The 25,658-nt window shown below is 36.0% G+C and overlaps 1 protein-coding gene across 1 annotated transcript in view; it reads left to right on the top strand.

Annotated features, from left to right (window-relative positions):
• LOC115227798 (protein slit-like) overlaps positions 1 to 24,095 on the top strand; it is a gene marked incomplete at its 3' end in the record, with an annotated part of 39,555 nt that extends 15,460 nt beyond the window's left edge. Inside the window, exons 9-15 of the mRNA XM_029798529.2 lie at positions 2,976 to 3,133; positions 9,730 to 9,821; positions 11,793 to 11,976; positions 16,955 to 17,046; positions 19,017 to 19,200; positions 21,850 to 21,941; positions 23,912 to 24,095. Of these exons, the coding sequence (XP_029654389.2) occupies positions 2,976 to 3,133; positions 9,730 to 9,821; positions 11,793 to 11,976; positions 16,955 to 17,046; positions 19,017 to 19,200; positions 21,850 to 21,941; positions 23,912 to 24,095 (986 nt within the window). The remainder of the gene's footprint in view (positions 1 to 2,975; positions 3,134 to 9,729; positions 9,822 to 11,792; positions 11,977 to 16,954; positions 17,047 to 19,016; positions 19,201 to 21,849; positions 21,942 to 23,911) is intronic.
• Between the last annotated feature and the right edge of the window lie 1,563 nt (positions 24,096 to 25,658).

A 25,658-nucleotide genomic window follows, 5' to 3' on the forward strand; every position in this document is an offset into this window, starting at 1 on the left:
CCCTTTCGAACTTATAAGCTTCCTTGACAATAGAATGCAGCTTTTTGCTGCTTTCGTGTTCGCACACAAGTCGCAGCATCCAGTCCTTTTTACTAGATAGGTACCTGTTCATTCCTACAGTAGAGGTCTTATAGCACAGCTCTAATTGCATCATTCCTCTCCCCCCGCTGCTTCTAGGTAGGTACAAGCGGTCTACATCTGCCTTAGGGTGGTGCATGCTCTTGGATGTCAGTAACTTTCTTGTCTTCCTGTCCAAGCGTTGGAGTTCCGTAAGGTTCCAGTTAATGATGTTAAAACTGTACTGGACTACTGGAAGTGCCAGGGTGTTAATGGCCTCAATGCAATTTTTGGAGTGAGTTCAGTCTTCAGTACAAGCCTTATTCTCCTATAATATTCCTTTCTTATCTTTTCCTTCATAGTAGCATGATGTATACCATCTCCTTCGTTGATTCCTAGGTATTTGTAACTTTCTTGTGGGTCAAGTTCCTTGATGGTAGTGTCAATATCTAATTTAACAGAAGCTGTTTGCCTGAGCTTGCCTCTTACAAAAGTTGCTTTAGCACACTTATCAAGGCCAAAATCCATCCCGATATCATTGCTAAACTCTTTAACAGTTGTTAGCAGCCCTTCTAGCTCTTGGTCATTCCTGGCAAACAGCTTTAGATCGTCCATATAGAAAAGGTGGTTTATTAACTTACAGCTTTAGGTCGTCCATATAGAAAAGGTGGTTTATTAACTTACAGCTTTAGGTCGTCCATACAGAAAAGGTGGTTTATTAACTTACAGCTTTAGGTCGTCCATATAGAAAAGGTGTGGTTATTAACTTACAGCTTTAGGTTCGTCCATATAGAAAAGGTGGTTATTAACTTACAGCTTTAGGTCGTCCATATAGAAAAGGTGGTTTATTAACTTACAGCTTTAGGTCGTCCATATAGAAAAGGTGGTTTATTAACTTACAGCTTTAGGTCGTCCATATAGACAGCTTTAGGTCGTCCATATAGTTAGCTTTAGGTCGTCCATATAGACAGCTTTAGGTCGTCCATATAGACAGCTTTAGGTCGTCCATATAGTTATTATTATTATTATTATTATTATTATTATTATTATTATTATTATTATTATTATTATTATTTATTCCTTCATAACACAGTGTAAGTAAAAATGCGCCGGAGTCTTTAGTCATCTGTCAAGTCACAACAAGGATCTCAGACAGATAATACTTCCCTTATGATGTGCGCTGTGGCCATCAAGTCTGCTTTTTGCAAGCCATCAATCTTGCATGGGATTTCCAGTTGCCTTAAAAAGTTTCAATGGGATTGAGCCCAAAACTCTGATCACCACTGGTATCACTTTTACATTCCCCTCTCGCATTCCATACAATCCTTCCATTTCTGCTTTCATTTCGGAGTACTTGGTGATTCTTTCAACCCCTTTACTCACAACATTGTTGCCATTTGTTATGGCTACATCAATGATCTGACAGTATTTGTCTCTCTTATTCAATATGACAATATCCGGCCGACGGTGTTCGACTACACGATCCGTCTGAAAATCATAGTCCCAGAGTATCGTTACTTGTACATCTTCCTGCATAACTTTACTTGGTACATACTCATACCTGTTCTCTGTTACTTCATATTGGTATTTATGGCTTAAATGCCAATGAAGATACACAAACACTTTATCGTTGCGGTGCTTGTATTCTTTTTGTGCAAGGCTCTCACGTCCACTTATCAAGTGGGTCACATTTTCCACACTCTTTCCACAGAGTCTGCATTTCTGGGTGTCAGAAGTTTTATAGATGTTATACTTCCCTGATTTGGTAGCGAGAGCCTGGTCTTATGCAGCAATGACCAGGCTTTTAGTGGTACGCTTCAAATCACCTCGCTCAAGCCATGCCCACGATGCTGTATTATCCTTAACGTCCTGTTTATTCCTTTCAAACTGTCCATGCATTCTCATTTAAAGAAGGTATTCGTTTCTCTTCTCCTCAGCACTTTGGATTATCCTCCTCCTCCTCCTCATCATCATCATCACCACCACCGCCATCATCATCATCATCATCATCATCATCATCATCATCATCATTATCATCATATGAAAACTCACAGCTTACTTTTCTGGGTTTGATGGAAAGTGTTGTTTACTGTTTATACTTCAAGAACCCTACGAAGAATTCTTGCGTTCCAAGCAATGCTGATTTCTTTTAGGTGTTCTACCTTCACACTTGTACCAATTGTTTTCAGTCATGCTGGTAGTTGAGTGCTAATACTTCCAAATGTACCAATTACTATTGGTATCACCTCTACTCTCTCCATTGTCAACAAACTTCGTATTTCTCACTTCAAATAGTCATGGTTGTTTAATTATTATTATTGTTGTTGTTGTTGTATTTGTGTTGTTGTTGTTGCTATTGTTCTTGCTGTTGCTCTTTTTTGAAAAACACTGAAAATATTCAAATTGATATATCAAAAATTAATATTAATTTCCCCTTTCTTAATTAGGAGTATTACTATACATGTCTGTGCCGCTCAAGCAATAAATTGTACAACACTGAAACCTGTCTCTAGTTTTAAAACCAGTTGCTACATAGAATAAACACGACCTTCTTAGCGCCAAAACCGCCCGTCTAAATGAGTTTGTCAGATAGAGCGGCGCAAGATCCCTACCACCAAATTCCCGACACTAAAATGTCCCTAAACTACAATAAATTAGAATCGTTTCAAGTGGCTAGTAATCTTATTTAAAGGTACCTTATTATTCAATATCTAAGCTAAAAGAGAATAGAACCTTAGTGCTTCCACTTTCTACTAGAAAGCATTTCACATTATTGATGTTATTAACAACACTTAGAAAAATGAATGTCATAGCGTTTATAAACCTGCTCAAATTTTATAATCTTTGTTTCTTGTCAAATCACATAGGAATTTCTCTGTTGATCTGAAACGCATTCAGAGTTCTCTTTATTATTACAGTAACCTCGAAAACAATAACCTTATGAAGTGTGGATGTCACTTGCCAGCCTTCGTTAAATATATTAAAAAAGTCTATAACAGAATTGTGGATGTTCGTGGCATGTGTCTTGAAGGCTCAGGGAAACGAATACCTATACTGGATTATTCGCAATGTCAAAGTAAGTAAAATTCTCGTTTCTTCTTTTCTTTTATTATTAACACTATTGAAATCCGGGTTATTCTCTGAAGCTTACAATATCATGTCTTATGAAAGGGAAACTATAGATAAAGATATGAGGAATAAACGTTTTACCATTCGCACGCTTTACATTCACATCTTCTCTCTAACGAACTTATAGATTCAACTGTATCACACAAACCATCAACAGCACACACAGACACACACATACACGGGAACCCGCGCACACACACATACACACACACACACATACACAAACATACATACGCAAACATTCACAACAGCGCACACATGTACACACACATATGTACACAGACATACTCTCTAACCCTCTCTCTCACGTACATTCTCATTCATAACTACATAAGTATAGAACAAAAACAAATGAGTCATCGAAGCGGTCACGAATGACAAAAAATGTCGCTAACGACCATAACTGGTTGATAGGTTAACCAAACGGTTAATCAAACATTCATTTAGTTAATTCGTTAACAAATTGTTAACAAAGAGACAAATAATAAAGTGAAATAGAAACAGTACGTGTATTTATCATTGGCATGATGACCCTCCCGAGATGAAAAAATGTTCCAGCATTCGATCCTGAGAAGAGGAAAACTTGGTAACAAAACCAAGCACACTATCTTCAGTTTGGTTTTTGTGCCCATCCTCATCTGTGGTCATGAATATTGGCTAACGACCGAAAGAGTCTGATCGCAAATAGAAGCGGCCGAAATGGGATTCCTCCGAAAAAAATGGAGTAGATTTACTCGACACAGTGTGTACCTTGGAGATGAGGGAGTCTCTCCAGATCGAGTCGGTACTTTTTCCATATTGTGCCACTACATTTCCGATAACGCGGACATGCGATTAGGATGTCACATGACAAAATCACAAGATCGATTCTTTAAAAGGATGAAAAACAGCAGGGAATATAGAGGTAGACCAAAAAGAGATGGCTACAAAATATCCATAGCCTCATTTGGTCATGCTTGAGAATTCAGTCAGTAAGTGCATTGGCAGTTGCCTCTAATAGGACCCTATGCAGGAGGTACCTGAGGTACCAGATGTCCTCATGACCCTCCCAGGAATAATGAGCGTTGAAGATGGTAGATGGATGGATATATACGTTATTAAATATAACGGTTTATGTCACATTATATTAAGGAAAACTTAGTGTATTGGTAAACAGTCAAAGGCGTTGGAGAGCATAAATATAAAGTTGTAGCTGAGAAAAAGCTGATATGGCAGACTGGAAGCCATCTAAATATTCTTTCCTAATCTAGGCACAAGGACCGAAATTTTGGGGAATGGGGCCAGTCGATTAGATCGACCCCAGTACGCAACTGGTAGTCCGAAAGGATGAAAGACAAAGTCGACCTCAGTGGAGTTTGAACTCAGAACGTGAAAAAAACAGACGAAATACTGCTATGCATTGCACCCGGTGTGTGCTAACGTTTCTGCCAGCTTGCCGCCTTGAAAGCCATCTAAATATTGGAAAAGAGATACCTGTATTCATGATAATTCATGACGGTTACCAAAATTCAGACACCATGACTGCTGTTCAATGCTCTGTGAACACTGTAAAGGCAGCAAGACGTGACATGGACAGTTGCAGCAGAATCTATAGGATAAAACTCGAATACGAGAGAAAAGTTGCTTCAGAAGATCAAATAACAAGACAAGAAAAAAGGCAAAATGTAGGCAAAACATTCAGTAATGTAAATTGTCTGAAAAAGATGGCACACTTCATGAAGGTCAAATAATGTAGACAGTACAAGCAAAGGGTTGGTACACATGGGTTAAGTGAGAGACAGAAAATGGCTGACGATGGGAGAGAAGAGCAAATGTGGTTTTATTCGAAGAAGAGTGAACACGAATGGAAAGGGAGAGAAGAAGGGTGCGGTATGTGTGCGTATAGGGGAGGTAAACTGTTGCAGTTAGTAGCAGCCAAGCAGTAGTGGGAGGAAAAGGGAGGAGGAGGAGAGAGAAGTGAGGGATTTAGAGATACAAAGCAAAACAGTGGGTGCAAGAGTGAATGTGTGAGGGCAGCACTTGTGAGTATGGGTATGTGTGTGTGAGTGTGTGTATGTGTTTGAAGAGTGAGTGTGCGTGAATATGTATGAGTCTATGTATGAGTGTGTATGCATTTGTATGTGTGTGTCAAAGATAGAATATCCAATGGGACAAAGCCGTGTGTATGTGTGTGCGTGTGTGTATGTGTGTGTGTGTGTGTGTGTGCGCGTGTGTGTGTGTGTGTAATGAAGTGTGAAGAGAGTAACTGTGCTACCGAAGTGAGATGTGTAGGTAGAAACTGTGGTCTATCGTGTGAAGTGTGTATAAAGTGTAAATGTGGGCGGAGGGACAAATAATGTGTGGATGCGGGTTGGTAAGAGTGATGCAGCGGAGGAGAGAGAGAGGAAGAAAACGAAGTAGAGAGGAAAAGTATACTTTTAGCGCTTGGCCAGGAAGACAGTCAATGCTCATGATCATTCAGAAGGCTGCTGTGATTGGTTGGGGGAGAGTAGGAAGATACCCTGAAACCAATGACCTGCCTTGATTGTTTACAACAGAGAAGAATCCGGCATAAACAGCGAAGGTTCCAAATGACAGACTTAAAATGGGGTCCGATTAAGCACATCACTCGAGAAAATATACGAGTAAGTACGTATATGTATGTACATACGCACGCACATTCATTCACACATTTTCACATACGGACATACATACATACATACATACATACATACATACGTACATACAGATACATACATACCGATATACATACATACGTACATACATACCCATGGTTTCTAGGAGTCCTTCATCTGGCTAAATTTCCAGTTAGCCATAAGCAAAGCCATAGCTGACCTGATTCCATTGTGGGCCACCATCATGAAATTAAACACAATGAGTGACTATTATCACTGACAGAATACAATATCGCAAAGGCATATTCCAAGGGGACAACCTCGTTTTGATGTTGTTTATACTTTCTGTAAACCCCATGTAATTCATGTTAAGGATATCTCATTGGTTCACAAGGAAACAAAAATACCAAAATCGAATACTGTTTCTTTGTGGATGACTTAAAACTTTATGCAAAGAATATGGATGAGATGAAAAAGAGCCTTGACCAAGTTAAAAGATTCTCCAAAAATATAGGGTTGGCGTTTGATCAGGATAAATGTTATATGGTTGTGAAAAGGGGGGAAAATGTAAACCTGACTATCAAAATCGCCATCAATGACCTGACTGTTTCCCCTATATCTGATGAGGAATGTTACAGATATCTAGGGGTGGATGAAAATATATCTCACAACAGCTCCTGTAACAACACAAGTGCTTTTTATAGGTGCCATTATGTTACAGGTGCCATTAATTTACAGGTGTCATTAAAGTATAATCAAAGAATATTACAGCTGAATGAATAGAATTTAGACCTCAGAAATCTATGCATTCAATAAAACATTGGCCCACAACGTGTTTGCTGTGCAAGTACTCATATTAACATTTGGGCTGTTTTATTGGACACTTGATGAGATCCGAGCTGTTTATGTGAAAACCCGGAAAATACCGACAAGTACACATTATTTCCACATAAACAGTGATGTAGACCGCCTCTCCTTAATAGGAATCGATGCAAAATGCCTTTGAATGTCGTATCATATCCTTTCGGTAACAACTTATAACCACAAATGACGAAGTGCATTCCTTGACCAAGTTTGCATAATTCATATGACTTGGAAGGCGGATCCTTGAGCAACATTCCTTATCTTATAACATAGACTAGATGCTCAAAGAAGTCGCACAACTCTGACGGAACTTATCTTTAGTTGAACGGATGAGTATCAATGAACAGAAGACTATGCATGGATATGTTGGTAGATAGTTCCGAGATGATGGTAACATTGATGTTGTTAAAGTTCCAATGTAGGAGCCGTTGATATAGGATAGAAATTCTCTCTTTCTCTATTGCCAACAAACCTTCAAGTGACAGTGAATAATGACATACGACAATAACTACGTGCTTACAGACATACATACATACATACATACATACATACATACATACGTACATACAGATACATACATACCGATATACATACATACGTACATACATACCCATGGTTTCTAGGAGTCCTTCATCTGGCTAAATTTCCAGTGAGCCATAAGCAAAGCCATAGCTGACCTGATTCCATTGTGGGCCACCATCATGAAATTAAACACAAAGAGTGACTATTATCACTGACAGAATACAATATCGCAAAGGCATATTCCAAGGGGACAACCTCGTTTTGATGTTGTTTATACTTTCTGTAAACCCCATGTAATTCATGTTAAGGATATCTCATTGGTTCACAAGGAAACAAAAATACCAAAATCGAATACTGTTTCTTTGTGGATGACTTAAAACTTTATGCAAAGAATATGGATGAGATGAAAAAGAGCCTTGACCAAGTTAAAAGATTCTCCAAAAATGTAGCGTTGGCGTTTGATCAGGATAAATGTTATATGGTTGTGAAAAGGGGGGAAAATGTAAACCTGACTATCAAAATCGCCATCAATGACCAGACTGTTTCCCCTATATCTGATGAGGAATGTTACAGATATCTAGGGGTGGATGAAAATATATCTCACAACAGCTCCTGTAACAACACAAGTGCTTTTTATAGGTGCCATTATGTTACAGGTGCCATTAATTTACAGGTGTCATTAAAGTATAATCAAAGAATATTACAGCTGAATGAATAGAATTTAGACCTCAGAAATCTATGCATTCAATAAAACATTGGCCCACAACGTGTTTGCTGTGCAAGTACTCATATTAACATTTGGGCTGTTTTATTGGACACTTGATGAGATCCGAGCTGTTTATGTGAAAACCCGGAAAATACCGACAAGTACACATTATTTCCACATAAACAGTGATGTAGACCGCCTCTCCTTAATAGGAATCGATGCAAAATGCCTTTGAATGTCGTATCATATCCTTTCGGTAACAACTTATAACCACAAATGACGAAGTGCGTTCCTTGACCAAGTTTGCATAATTCATATGACTTGGAAGGCGGATCCTTGAGCAACATTCCTTATCTTATAACATAGACTAGATGCTCAAAGAAGTCGCACAACTCTGACGGAACTTATCTTTAGTTGAACGGATGAGTATCAATGAACAGAAGATTATGCATGGATATGCTGGTAGAAAGTTCCGAGATGATGGTAACATTGATGTTGTTAAAGTTCCAATGTAGGAGCCGTTGATATAGGATAGAAATTCTCTCTTTCTCTATTGCCAACAAACCTTCAAGTGACAGTGAATAATGACATACGACAATAACTACGTGCTTACAGACATACGTACATACATACATACATACATACATACGTACATACATACATACACACACACACATACATACATACATACATACATACATACATACATGCATTATTATGGCTGCCCCCTCGTTATCGAATATGGCTATTGCACGAAGCTTAACTGTTACTGGTGCTGTGATCGAATGTGACGTTTTAGCCCAGCTAAAGATCTACAATGTCTTTTACAGTATTGGCAACTGAAACCTTTACATACATACATACATACATACATACATACATACATACATACATACATATATACATACATGCATGCATACATACATACATACATACATACATACATACATACATATATACATACATACATACATACATGCATACATACACACATACATACATAATACATATATACATACATACATCATACATACATACATACATACAACATACATACATACATACACATACATACATACATACATATACATACATACACACACACACATACATACATACATACAACATACATACATACTTACATACATACATACTACATACATACATACATACATACATTCATACAGATATACATACATACATATATACACACATCCATCCATCCATACATACATACATACATATATACATACATACACACACACATACATACATACATACATACAACATACATACATACATACATACATACATACATACATACATAATACATACATACATAAATGTGTGTATATTGGAAAAAGCACAATATTAATGATTATACATTTTATTGTTTATCCAAATATTGTTTTGCTCACTTCACATTTTATGGCCTTCTTCACATTCTATATGACATTGCAACATAACTTAAATGAGATTCTCAGGTTTTATTAGTGAGTTCCCACTGCAACAATGCTTGCAACTTTCGAATTTCATTCTTTTATTTGACTTGTTCAACGATTTTCACGTGTTTGTTACATCAGAATACTAAAAGGACAACAAGTGGCTTTCATGCTTCTCTCAATTGAATTTGTGACATTATTGAAACATTTCCAAATGAACATAAAAATAGGTTTATAGTCTTTGTTAATAATTTGCTTTATATGTCTAACATGTATTGATTTCAATACTAACACGTATACATTTTTTTTTACACCATAAAGAAAATATTTCTTGTTATTGCTATGCATTGCATTATTTGGTTCATAAATACAGATATTTACTTGTATTCTGTAGACTACTGGTTATTTCAACGGAATTTACAGTGTCAAACATGTTCAGGAATTAGCTGTAATGATTCAAATGTGAGAAGCTGTCCAGGAGCAGAGGTAAACTGGAATATTAGTTTCTTCCCTTCCGTTAAAATATATCCACAGCCGTCACTCGAAAGCCATTAAGTCCACATAGATTGTAATATGCTTTCGCTAGTTTGTTTTTATGTGCCTGCGTAGACATACACACACCCTATCGGTCTTCTTATTCATGACTCAATGGGACAAGAAGGATGTGACGATTGAAGAGAGAAATAGATGAACATCACTAGGTTGGGACACATTTCCCTCGATTAGACTGGAACAAAGTGGAATGAAGTGCCTTGTTCAAGGACACAACGTTCTACCCTGTCTTCGAATCCCTATTCAAGAAACGAACACACGAACTTAGAGTGACCTTTCTCCGACAAACATAGCTGTTCTTAGAGTAGGATGCATGAATGTATGTGGTCAGAAGTCAATTTGGAATCATGGTTCCTTGTCGAATGATCTCGGAACACTAAACTTAGAGGGGTAACTGCAAGTCGAACCTGGCCCTACCAGCTCAAAATCATTACAGGGAGCGGATTGAATAGGTTAAGAAGCAAATGACAGTTTTCTTTCGTCTGGTGGCCATAGCAAAAGAGGTTGTTTGATATACGAGGTTATGAACTATTCGAAACAGATTAAATCTTCTCTCACATCATGTAGTACAATAAGCTCTCCAGAACATAATAGGTGGGGGTCATATTGTTTCACAGAAAGGTAAAACCTATACCTTTAAAGCGCAGCTAAGACACAAATTAAAATTGCCAGGCATATCTCTGATTACACAGTTGTACATTGGTGAAAGAAACACAAGAGAAACAATAAAAGACACCGGTAATGTCACAGATCAATGCTTCACATTAATTGATCTACGAGAATATAGGAGAATAGAGCGTGAAATAAGAGCATGGCTGCATTATGTTGCCTGTTTTATTTGTCTGTTCTGATCTCAGACCGTTCTGTTTTCTTGAAGCTGAGTTAGTTTATTTAATGATTCATTCATTTGCAATCACCGACTACATTGGCTCTTTTGAAGACGCCAGCCTACCGACACTATCATTGGTTATTTCTTCATGACATCCTCACTCAGTTTGGGAGATCCAATTTTCTTTCTAAAACTTTTCTGTGATTAGAAGAAACGAGTTTCAATTCTAAACTAAGGCAATGCTAATCTTATTTCTAACTTCAATGTCTACATTTTCATTGCTTTTATTATTGTTAGGTGTTTGCGATTATTAATTGTGTTTTCGTGATGGATTCTTTTCTTTAAATATTCTTCTCCATTTCTGATATTTTCCGTTTTCAGAATGTCCTTCATTAAGTTTACAAGACCTTGCTTGTTTTCTCTCCAAATTTTATACTAATATACCGTATTGTCATATAAAATATACTCGCAAATTAAAACGAAGTTTCTCTTGTGTTCATTTATTGTATTTTCTGTTTTATTTGCTTGGACTGAGGAGTTCAATCTGACAATTTTATTTCATTATCATTTTGGGTAAAGGCGTATTAGTTTCTCTTGTTGGTGAGGTTTGCACGCCTGATTTTTCGTAAATTTTATATGAAAAATTTCTCTTGCGCATTCCTCCAGTAAGAAGAAATATTCGCGAATCCATACATCTTTATTGGGATAATCTGACCTATTTTCAGTTTGGCGACGGGTAACAACGCGATGCGATTTTGCTATAGACCGTGATCCGATGTCCATATCTACATGTGATCAGAGATCTTTGGACACCGAAAGCATTTAAAACATGATTTTGGAATACTAAATAGCAATAAAGTTTACAGAAGTTTACTTATGCTGTTAACTTTCAACAATTCCGCAACTCTTTGACGGTTTCATTTATTGCTTTTGGATATTTTAAAGCAATGATTAAGCTTTCTTGCATGTTAAACATCCCCAGTAGTCTTGTTTATGTTGTTGTTGCTGTAATTAGCAGTAATCGTACTAATAAATATTGTTGTTGTAGTGTATAATTTTCATATCTATTATTACAGCCTGTATGCCGATTCGCAATATCAATGAACGGTGCTAAACTGAAGACTGAAAGGTCCTGCAGCACATACAGAAAATGTGTTGAAGCAATGAGAAACAATAACATTACATGCAATAAACGGACGAATAGCACGTCTTGTACTGGTTGTTGCGTCGGACACTTATGTAACAAGAATGATTTCATTGGTAAGTGTTATTTATTGTCTAATATAACACCACCAGGTTTATTACAAATTGATAGTTAATAAGAACATTGTATAATAGTTAATAAAAGGGAAATGTTTTGATGTGTATATATGTGTGTGCAAGTGTAAATGTATGTATATATATATATAATATATATATATACATATACACACATATATATGTGTATGTGTGTGCGCGTGTGTATGCACATGCGGTCGTGCACACACATACGTATTTGCACGTGTATATATATATATATATATATATATATATATATATATATATATATACATATATATATATATATATATATATATATATATAATATATATATATATATATATATATATATATCAAAAAGAATTCATAATAGAAGGGATAAATATCCTCTTCAAGAATAGCTTCTTTGTCTTCTAAGACAACTTCTATCATTCTTTGGCATGAAAGTATAGAAAGACTTAAAGGATTTCAAGCTCTTCTAAATGGACTTGATATAAACATTCAATTTACGATGGAATATAGCCATCACCAACTTCAATTCCTCGACATCCTCATTACGAAATTCATCATCAAAATACAAACAGATACATACGATAAGCCTACGAACTCGAAGCCATATCTACTGTTTAATTCATGCCCCCCAGACACACTAGAATGAATATCCCCTTCAACCTAGCAAAAAGGATTTGTACTATAATCTCTAATACAAACACCAACGACACACGGCTACATGAACTAAAGGATACACTCCTTACCAGGAATTACGCACCATCACTAATTGATATAGGCTTTCAATGTGCCCTACAACTCAATATCCACGAACTCAGACATCCCAAGTTAAAGAAGGATTTACAGCCAATATCCTATCATCCATCTCCACATACAACCCCCTTAACAATGAAGCCTTCGACACAATCCTGCAGAACATTCACCTACGAAAAAGGGATTACAGAATGAAGTTTATCCTCCAAACGTACACCATCATAAAGGGCAAAAGACAATCAAAATCTATTAAATGTCTCTTAACATAAGCTCAAGTATATTCGAAACCACACTGAAGCCGGCAGGAAAAATTTGCAGAAGACCTGACTGTGGTATATGCATTAACCTAACTGAGGGATAGGAATTCTCTTTCAAACATGTAGGGTAGACCAAAAAGAGATGGCTAGAAAATATCCATAGCCTCATTTGGTCATGGTTGAGAATTCAATCAGTAAGTGTATTGGCAGTTGCCTCTGATAGGACCCTATGCAGGAGGTACCTGAGGTACCAGATGTCCTCATTACCCTCCCAGGAATAATGAGCGTTGAAGATGGTAGATGGATGGATATATACGTTATTAAGTATAACGTTTTATGTCACATTATATTAAGGAAAACGTAGTGTATTGGTAAACAGTCAAAGGCGTTGGAGAGCATAAATATAAAGTTGTAGCTGAGAAAAAGCTGATGCGGCAGACTGGAAGCCATCTAAATATTCTTTCCTAATCTAGGCACAAGGACCGAAATTTTGGGGAATGGGGCCAGTCGATTAGATCGACCCCAGTACGCAACTGGTAGTCCGAAAGGATGAAAGACTAAGTCGACCTCAGTGGAGTTTGAACTCAGAACGTGAAAAAAACAGACGAAATACTGCTATGCATTGCACCCGGTGTGCTAACGTTTCTGCCAGCTTGCCGCCTTGAAAGCCAACTAAATATTGGAAAAGAGATACCTGTATTCATGATAATTCATGACGGTTACCAAAATTCAGACACCATCACTGCCGTTCAATTCTCTGTGAACACTGTAAAGGCAGCAAGACGTGACATGGACAGTTGCAGCAGAATCTATCGGATAACACTCGAATACGAGAGAAAAGTTGCTTCAGAAGATCAAATAACAAGACAAGAAAAAAGGCAAAATGTAGGCAAAACATTCAGTAATGTAAATTGTCTGAAAAAGATGGCACACTTCATGAAGGTCAAATAATGTAGACGGTACAAGCAAAGGGTTGGTACACATGGGTTAAGTGAGAGACAGAAAATGGCTGACGAAAGGAGAGAAGAGCAAATGTGGTTTTATTCGAAGAAGAGTGAACACGAATGGAAAGGGAGAGAAAAGGGTGCGGTATGTGTGCGTGTAGGGGAGGTAAACTGTTGCAGTTAGTAGCAGCCAAGCAGTAGTGGGAGGAAAATGGAGGAGGAGGAGAGAGAAGTGAGGGATTTAGAGATACAAAGCAAAACAGTGGGTGCAAGAGTGAATGTGTGAGTATGGGTATGTGTGTGAGTATGGGTATGTGTGTGTGAGTGTGTGTATGTGTTTGAAGAGTGAGTGTGCGTGAATATGTATGAGTCTATGTATCAGTGTGTATGCTTTTGTATGTGTGTGTCAAAGATAGAATATCCAATGGGACAAAGCTGTGTGTGTGTGCGTGTGTGTGTGTGTAATGAAGTGTGAAGAGAGTAACTATGCTACCGAAGTGAGATGTGTAGGTAGAAACTGTGGTCTATCGTGTGAAGTGTGTATAAAGTGTAAATGTGGGCGGAGGGACAAATAATGTGTGGATGCGGATTGGTAAAAGTGATGCTGCGGAGGAGAAAGAGAGGAAGAAAACGAAGTAGAGAGGTAAAGTATATTTTTAGCGCTTGGCCAGGAAGACAGTCAATGCTCATGATCATTCAGAAGGCTGCTGTGATTGGTTGGGGGAAAGTAGGAAGATATCCTGAGACCAAAGACCCGCCTTGATTGTTTACAACAGAGAAGAATCCGGCATAAACAGCGAAGGTTCCAAATGACAGACTTAAAATGGGGTCCGATTAAGCACATCACTCGAGAAAATATACGAGTCAGTATGTATATGTATGTACATACGCACATACATTCATTCACACATTTTCACATACGGACATACATACATACATTCATACAGATATACATACATGCGTACATACACATACATACATACAGATATACATACATACATACACATGGATGCTAGAAGTCCTTCATCTGGCTAAATTTCCAGTGAGCCATAATCAAAGCCATAGCTGACCTGATTCCATTGTGGGCCACCATCATGAAATTAAACACAATGAGTGACTATTATCACTGACAGAATACAATATTGCAAAGGCTTATTCCAAGGGGACAACCTCGTTTTGATGTTGTTTATACTTTCTATAAACCCCATGTCATTTATGTTAAGGATATCTCATTGGTACACAAGGAAACAAAAATACCAAAATCGAATGCTGTTCCTTTGTGGATGACTTAAAGCTTTATGCAAAGATTATGGATGAGATGAAAAAGAGCCTTGACCAAGTTAAAAGATTCTCCAAAAATGTAGCGTTGGCGTTTGTTCAGGATAAATGTTATATGGTTGTGAAAAGGGGGGAAAATGTAAACCTGACTATCAAAATCGCCATCAATGACCTGACTGTTTCCCCCTATATCTGATGAGGAATGTTACAGATATCTAGGGGTGGATGAAAATATATCTCAGAACAGCCCCTGTAACAAAACAAGTGCTTTTTTACAGGTGCCATTAATTTACAGGTGTCATTAAAGTATAATCAAAAAACATTACAGCTGAATAAGTAAAATTTAGACCTCAGAAATCTATGCATTCAATAAAACATTGGCCCACAACGTGTTTGCTGTGCAAGTACTCATACTAACATTTGGGCTGTGTTATTGGACACTTGATGAGATCCGAGCTGTTTATGTGAAAACCCGGAAAATACCGACATAAACAGTGATGTAGACCGCCTCTCCTTAATAGGAATAGAAGCAAAATGCCTTTGAATGTCGTATCATATCCTTTCGGTAACAACTTATAACCACAAATGACGAAGTGCATTCCTTGACCAAGTTTGCATAATTCATATGACTTGGAAGGCGGATCCTTGAGCAACATTCCTTATCTTATAACATAGACTAGATGCTCAAAGAAGTCGCACAACTCTGACGGAACTTATCTTTAGTTGAACGGATGAGTATCAATGAACAGAAGACTATGCATGGATATGTTGGTAGAAAGTTCCGAGATGATGGTAACATTGATGTTGTTGAAGTTCCAATAAAGGTGCCGTAGATGTAGGAAATAACGGTGAATAATGACATGCACGCATATATACATACATACATACATGCATACATACACACATACATACATAATACATATATACATACATACATCATACATACATACATACATACAACATACATACATACAACATACATACATACATACATACATATATACATACATACACACACACATACATACATACATACATATATACATACATACATACTTACATACATACATGCATACATACATACATACATACATATATACATACATATATACACACATCCATCCATCCATACATACATACATAACTACATACATACATACATACATACATACATACATACATACATACATACATACATACATACATACATACATACATACATACATACATACATACATACATAAATATGTGTATATTGGAAAAAGCACAATATTAGTGATCATATTTTTTATTGTTTATCCAAATATTGTTTTGCTCACTTCACATTTTATGGCTTTCTTCACATTCTATATGACATTGCAACATAACTTAAATGAGATTCTCAGGTTTCATTAGGGAGTTCCCACTGCAACAATGCTTGCAACTTTCGAATTTCATCCTTTTATTTGACTTGTTCAACGATTTTCACGTGTTTGTTACATCAGAATACTAAAAGGACAACAAGTGGCTTTCATGCTTCTCTCAGTTGAATTTGTGACATTATTGAAACGTTTCCAAATGAACATGAAAATAGGTTTATAGTCTTTGTTAATAATTTGCTTTATATGTCTAACATGTATTGATTTCAATACTAACTCGTATACATTTTTTTTTACACCATAAAGAAAATATTTCTTGTTATTGCTATGCATTGCATTATTTGGTTCATAAATACAGATATTTACTTGTATTCTGTAGATTACTCGTTGTATCAACGGAATTTACAGTGTCAAACATGTTCAGGAATGAAATGTACTGATTTAGAAGTGACAAGCTGTCCAGGAGCAGAGGTAAACTGGAATATTACTTTCTTCCCTTCCGTTAAAATATATCCACAACCGTCACTCGAAAGCCATTAAGTCCACATAGATTGTACTATGCTTTCGCTAGTTTGTTTTATGTGCCTGCGTAGACATACACACACCCTATCGGTCTTCTTATTCATGACTCAATGGGACAAGAAGGATGTGACGATTGAAGAGAGAAATAGATGAACATCACTAGGTTGGGACACATTTCCCTCGATTAGACTGGAACAAAGTGGAATGAAGTGCCTTGTTCAAGGACACAACGTTCTACCCTGTCCAGGAATCCCTATTCAAGAAACGAACAAACGAACTGAGAGTAACCTTTCTGCGACAAACATGGCTGTCCTTAGAGTAGGATGCATGAATATATGTGGCCAGAAGTCAACTTGGAATCAAGGTTCCTTGTCGGATGACCTCGGGTCACTAATCTTAGAGGGGTAACTGGAAGTCGATCCTGGCCCCACCAGCTCACAATCATTACAGGGAGCGGATTGAATAAGTTAATGAGCAAATAACAGTTTTCCTTCGTCTGGTGGTCATAGCAAAATAGGTTGTTTGATATAAGAGGTTATGAAATGTTCGAAACAGATTAAATCTTCCCTCACATCAAGTAGTACAATAAGCTCTCCAGAACATAATAGGTGGGGGTCATATTGTTTCATAGAAAGGTAAAACCTATACCTTTAAAACGCAGCTAAGACACAAATTAAAATTGCCAGGCATATCTCTGATTACACAGTTGTACATTGGTGAAAGAAACACAAGAGAAACAATAAAAGACACCGGTAATGTCACAGATCAATGCTTCACATTAACTGATCTACGAGAATATAGGAGAATAGAGCGTGAAATAAGAGCATGGCTGCATTATGTTGCCTGTTTTATTTGTCTGTTCTGATCTCAGACCGTTCTGTTTTCCTGAAGCTGAGTTAGTTTATTTAATGATTCATTCATTTGCAATCACCGACTCCATTGGCTCTTTTGAAGACGCCAGCCTACCGACACTATCATTGGTTATTTCTTCATGACATCCTCACTCAGTTTGGGAGATCCAATTTTCTTTCTAAAACTTTTCCGTGATTAGAAGAAACGAGTTTCAATTCTAAACTAAGGCAATGCTAATCTTATTTCTAACTTCAATGTCTACATTTTCATTGCTTTTATTATTGTTAGGTGTTTGCGATTATTAATTGTGTTTTCGTGATGGATTCTTTTCTTTAAATATTCTTCTCCATTTCTGATATTTTCCGTTTTCAGAATGTCCCTCATTAAGTTAACAGGACCTTGCTTGTTTTCTCTCCAAATTTTATACTAATATACCGTATTGTCAGATAAAATATACTCGCAAATTAAAACGAAGTTTCTCTTGTGTTCATTTATTGTATTTTCTGTTTTATTTGCTTGGACTGAGGAGTTCAATCTGACAATTTTATTTCATTATCATTTTGGGTAAAGGCGTATTAGTTTCTCTTGTTGGTGAGGTTTGCACGCCTGATTTTTCGTAAATTTTATATGAAAAATTTCTCTTGCGCATTCCTCCAGTAAGAAGAAATATTCGCGAATCCATACATCTTTATTGGGATAATCTGACCTATTTTCAGTTTGGCGACGGGTAACAACGCGATGCGATTTTGCTATAGACCGTGATCCGATGTCCATATCTACATGTGATCAGAGATCTTTGAACACCGAAAGCATTTAAAACATGATTTTGGAATACTAAATAGCAATAAAGTTTACAGAAGTTTACTTATGCTGTTAACTTTCAACAATTCCGCAACTCTTTGACGGTTTCATTTATTGCTTTTGGATATTTTAAAGCAATGATTAAGCTTTCTTGCATGTTAAACATCCCCAGTAGTCTTGTTTATGTTGTTGTTGCTGTAATTAGCAGTAATCGTACTAATAAATATTTTGGTTGTAGTGTATAATTTTCATATCTATTATTACAGCCTGTATGCCGATTCGCAATATCAGTGAACGGTGCTAAACTGAAGACTGAAAGGTCCTGCAGCACATACAGAAAATGTGTTGAAGCAATGAGAAACAATAACATTACATGCAATAAACGGACGAATAGCACGGCTTGTACTGGTTGTTGCGTCGGACACTTATGTAACAAGAATGATTTCATTGGTAAGTGTTATTTATTGTCTAATATAACACCACAAGGTTTATTACAAATTGATAGTTAATAAGAACATTGTATAATAGTTAATAAAAGGGAAATGTTTTGATGTGTATATATGTGTGTGCAAGTGTAAATGTATGTATATATATATATATATATATATATATATATATATATATATGTATATATACATATACACACATATATATGTGTATGTGTGTGCGCGTGTGTATGCACATGCGGTCGTGCACACACATACGTATTTGCACGTATATATATATATATATATATATATATAGCGATTAAGGACAACTACTTAAGGAAAACTTAACAAGAAATTGTCAGGTAGATAGCGTAAAAACCTCATAAGAGAAAAAATTTCGAAAATAATATTTGTTACTGAACATATTAATTATATATAATTTATATATATATATAAATTATATATATATATATATATATATATATAATATATATATATATATATATATATAATATATATATATATATATATATTATATATATATATATTATATATATATATATATATATACATATATATATATATATATATCAAAAAGAATTCATAAGAGAAGGGCTAAATATCCTCTTCAAGAATAGCTTCTTTGTCTTCTAAGACAACTTCTATCATTCTTTGGCATGAAAGTATAGAAAGACTTAAAGGAGTTCAAGCTCTTATAAATGGACTTGATATAAACATTCAATTTACGATGGTATATAGCCATCACCAACTTCAATTCCTCGACGTCCTCTTTACGAATTTCATCATCAAAATACAAACAGATACATACGATAAGCCTACGAACTCGAAGCCATATCTACTGTTTAATTCATGCCACCCCAGACTCACTAGAATGAATATCCCCTTCAACCTAGCAAAAAGGATTTGTACTATAATCTCTAATACAAACACCAACGACACACGGCTACATGAACTAAAGGATACACTCCTTACCAGGAACTACCCACAATCACTAATCGATATAGGCTTTCAATGTGCCCTACAACTCAATATCCACGAACTCAGACATCCCAAGTTAAAGAAGGATTTACAGCCAATATCCTATCATCCATCTCCACATACAACCCCCTTAACAATGAAGCCTTCGACACAATCCTGCAGAACATTCACCTACGAAAAAGGGATTACAGAATGAAGTTTATCCTCCAAACGTACACCATCATAAAGGGCAAAAGACAACCAAAATCTATTAAATGTCTCTTAACATAAGCTCAAGTATATTCGAAACCACACTGAAGCCGGCAGGAAAAATTTGCAGAAGACCTGACTGTGGTATATGCATTAACCTAACTGAGGGATAGGAATTCTCTTTCAAACATGTAGGGTAGACCAAAAACAGATGGCTAGAAAATATCCATAGCCTCATTTGGTCATGGTTGAGAATTCAATCAGTAAGTGTATTGGCAGTTGCCTCTGATAGGACCCTATGCAGGAGGTACCTGAGGCACCAGATATCCTCATGACGCTCCCAGGAATAATGGGCGTTGAAGATGGTAGATGGATGGATATATACGTTATTAAATATAACGATTTTATGTCCCTTTATATTAAAGGAAACTTAATGTTTTGGTAATCAGTCAAAGGCGTTGGAGAGCATAAATATAAAGTTGTAGCACAGAAAAAGCTGATATGGCAGACTGGAAGCCATCTAAATATTCTTTCCTAATCTAGGCACAAGGACCGAAATTTTGGGGAATGGGGCCAGTCGATTAAATCGACCCGAGTACGCTACTGGTGGTCCAAAAGGATGAAAGTCAAAGTCGACCTTGGCGGAATTTGAACTCAGAACGTAAAGACAGACGAAATACTGCTAAGCATTGCACCCGGCTAAAGTTTCTGCCAGCTTGCCGCCTTGGAAGCCATCCAAATATTGGAAAAGAGATACCTGTATTCATGATAATTCATGACGGTTACCAAAATGGTAACACTGATGTTGCTGAAATTCCAATGTAGGAGCCGTAGATGTAGGATAGAAATTCTCTCTTTCTCTATTGCCAAGAAATCTTGAAATAACAGTAAATAATGACATACATACATAATACATGCATACATGCATACATACATACATACATACATACATACATACATACATACATACATAATTACATACATACATAAATATGTGTATATTGGAAAAAGCACAATATTAGTGATCATATTTTTTATTGTTTATCCAAATATTGTTTTGCTCACTTCACATTTTATGGCCTTCTTCACATTCTATATGACATTGCAACATAACTTAAATGAGATTCTCAGGTTTTATTAGTGAGTTCCCACTGCAACAATGCTTGCAACTTTCGAATTTCATTCTTTTATTTGACTTGTTCAACGATTTTCACGTGTTTGTTACATCAGAATACTAAAAGGACAACAAGTGGCTTTCATGCTTCTCTCAATTGAATTTGTGACTTTATTGAAACATTTCCAAATGAACATAAAAATAGGTTTATAGTCTTTGTTAATAATTTGCTTTATATGTCTAACATGTATTGATTTCAATACTAACACGTATACATTTTTTTTTACACCATAAAGAAAATATTTCTTCTTATTGCTATGCATTGCATTATTTGGTTCATAAATACAGATATTTACTTGTATTCTGTAGATTACTCGTTATATCAACGGAATTTACAGTGTCAAACATGTTCAGGAATGAAATGTACTGATTTAGAAGTGACAAGCTGTCCAGGAGCAGAGGTAAACTGGAATATTACTTTCTTCCCTTCCGTTAAAATATATCCACAACCGTCACTCGAAAGCCATTAAGTCCACATAGATTGTACTATGCTTTCGCTAGTTTGTTTTATGTGCCTGCGTAGACATACACACACCCTATCGGTCTTCTTATTCATGACTCAATGGGACAAGAAGGATGTGACGATTGAAGAGAGAAATAGATGAACATCACTAGGTTGGGACACATTTCCCTCGATTAGACTGGAACAAAGTGGAATGAAGTGCCTTGTTCAAGGACACAACGTTCTACCCTGTCCAGGAATCCCTATTCAAGAAACGAACAAACGAACTTAGAGTAACCTTTCTGCGACAAACATGGCTGTCCTTAGAGTAGGATGCATGAATGTATGTGGCCAGAAGTCAACTTGGAATCATGGTTCCTTGTCGGATGACCTCGGGTCACTAATCTTAGAGGGGTAACTGGAAGTCGATCCTGGCCCCACCAGCTCACAATCATTACAGGGAGCGGATTGTATAAGTTAAGGAGCAAATAACAGTTTTCCTTCGTCTGGTGGTCATAGCAAAAGAGGTTGTTTGATATAAGAGGTTATGAAATGTTCGAAACAGATTAAATCTTCCCTCACATCAAGTAGTACAATAAGCTCTCCAGAACATAATAGGTGGGGGTCATATTGTTTCATAGAAAGGTAAAACCTATACCTTTAAAACGCAGCTAAGACACAAATTAAAATTGCCAGGCATATCTCTGAATACACAGTTGTACATTGGTGAAAGAAACACAAGACAAACAATAAAAGACACCGGTAATGTCACAGATCAATGCTTCACATTAATTGATCTACGAGAATATAGGAGAATAGAGCGTGAAATAAGAGCATGGCTGCATTATGTTGCCTGTTTTATTTGTCTGTTCTGATCTCAGACCGTTCTGTTTTCTTGAAGCTGATTTAGTGTATTTAATGATTCATTCATTTGCAATCACCGACTCCATTGGCTCTTTTGAAGACGCCAGCCTACCGACACTATCATTGGTTATTTCTTCATGACATCCTCACTCAGTTTGGGAGATCCAATTTTCTTTCTAAAACTTTTCCGTGATTAGAAGAAACGAGTTTCAATTCTAAACTAAGGCAATGCTAATCTTATTTCTAACTTCAATGTCTACATTTTCATTGCTTTTATTATTGTTAGGTGTTTGCGAATATTAATTGTGTTTTCGTGATGGATTCTTTTCTTTAAATATTCTTCTCCATTTCTGATATTTTCCGTTTTCAGAATGTCCCTCATTAAGTTAACAGGACCTTGCTTGTTTTCTCTCCAAATTTTATACTAATATACCGTATTGTCAGATAAAATATACTCGCAAATTAAAACGAAGTTTCTCTTGTGTTCATTTATTGTATTTTCTGTTTTATTTGCTTGGACTGAGGAGTTCAATCTGACAATTTTATTTCATTATCATTTTGGGTAAAGGCGTATTAGTTTCTCTTGTTGGTGAGGTTTGCACGCCTGATTTTTCGTAAATTTTATATGAAAAATTTCTCTTGCGCATTCCTCCAGTAAGAAGAAATATTCGCGAATCCATACATCTTTATTGGGATAATCTGACCTATTTTCAGTTTGGCGACGGGTAACAACGCGATGCGATTTTGCTATAGACCGTGATCCGATGTCCATATCTACATGTGATCAGAGATCTTTGAACACCGAAAGCATTTAAAACATGATTTTGGAATACTAAATAGCAATAAAGTTTACAGAAGTTTACTTATGCTGTTAACTTTCAACAATTCCGCAACTCTTTGACGGTTTCATTTATTGCTTTTGGATATTTTAAAGCAATGATTAAGCTTTCTTGCATGTTAAACATCCCCAGTAGTCTTGTTTATGTTGTTGTTGCTGTAATTAGCAGTAATCGTACTAATAAATATTTTGGTTGTAGTGTATAATTTTCATATCTATTATTACAGCCAGTATGCCGATTCGCAATATCAGTGAACGGTGCTAAACTGAAGACTGAAAGGTCCTGCAGCACATACAGAAAATGTGTTGAAGCAATGAGAAACAATAACATTACATGCAATAAACGGACGAATAGCACGGCTTGTACTGGTTGTTGTGTCGGACACTTATGTAACAAGAATGATTTCATTGGTAAGTGTTATTTATTGTCTAATATAACACCACAAGGTTTATTACAAATTGATAGTTAATAAGAACATTGTATAATAGTTAATAAAAGGGAAATGTTTTGATGTGTATATATGTGTGTGCAAGTGTAAATGTATGTATATATATATATATATATATATATATATATATATATATATGTATATATACATATACACACATATATATGTGTATGTGTGTGCGCGTGTGTATGCACATGCGGTCGTGCACACACATACGTATTTGCACGTATATATATATATATATATATATATATAGCGATTAAGGACAACTACTTAAGGAAAACTTAACAAGAAATTGTCAGGTAGATAGCGTAAAAACCTCATAAGAGAAAAAATTTCGAAAATAATATTTGTTACTGAACATATTAATTATATATAATTTATATATATATATAAATTATATATATATATATATATATATATATAATATATATATATATATATATATATAATATATATATATATATATATATTATATATATATATATTATATATATATATATATATATACATATATATATATATATATATCAAAAAGAATTCATAAGAGAAGGGCTAAATATCCTCTTCAAGAATAGCTTCTTTGTCTTCTAAGACAACTTCTATCATTCTTTGGCATGAAAGTATAGAAAGACTTAAAGGAGTTCAAGCTCTTATAAATGGACTTGATATAAACATTCAATTTACGATGGTATATAGCCATCACCAACTTCAATTCCTCGACATCCTCTTTACGAATTTCATCATCAAAATACAAACAGATACATACGATAAGCCTACGAACTCGAAGCCATATCTACTGTTTAATTCATGCCAAACCAGACACACTAGAATGAATATCCCCTTCAACCTAGCAAAAGGGATTTGTACTATAGTCTCTAATACAAACACCAAGGACACACGGCTACATGAACTAAAGGATACACTCCTTACCAGGAACTACCCACAATCACTAATCGATATAGGCTTTCAATGTGCCCTACAACTCAATATCCACGAACTCAGACATCCCAAGTTAAAGAAGGATTTACAGCCAATATCCTATCATCCATCTCCACATACAACCCCCTTAACAATGAAGCTCTCGACACAATCCTGCAGAACATTCACCTACGAAAAAGGGATTACAGAATGAAGTTTATCCTCCAAACGTACACCATCATAAAGGGCAAAAGACAACCAAAATCTATTAAATGTCTCTTAACATAAGCTCAAGTATATTCGAAACCACACTGAAGCCGGCAGGAAAAATTTGCAGAAGACCTGACTGTGGTATATGCATTAACCTAACTGAGGGATAGGAATTCTCTTTCAAACATGTAGGGTAGACCAAAAACAGATGGCTAGAAAATATCCATAGCCTCATTTGGTCATGGTTGAGAATTCAATCAGTAAGTGTATTGGCAGTTGCCTCTGATAGGACCCTATGCAGGAGGTACCTGAGGTACCAGATGTCCTCATGACCCTCTCAGGAATAATGAGCGTTGAAGATGGTAGATGGATGGATATATACGTTATTAAATAT

This window comes from Octopus sinensis, unplaced genomic scaffold (assembly GCF_006345805.1).
Source record: "Octopus sinensis unplaced genomic scaffold, ASM634580v1 Contig07189, whole genome shotgun sequence".
In the NCBI taxonomy this organism is placed as follows: Eukaryota; Metazoa; Mollusca; class Cephalopoda; order Octopoda; family Octopodidae; genus Octopus; species Octopus sinensis.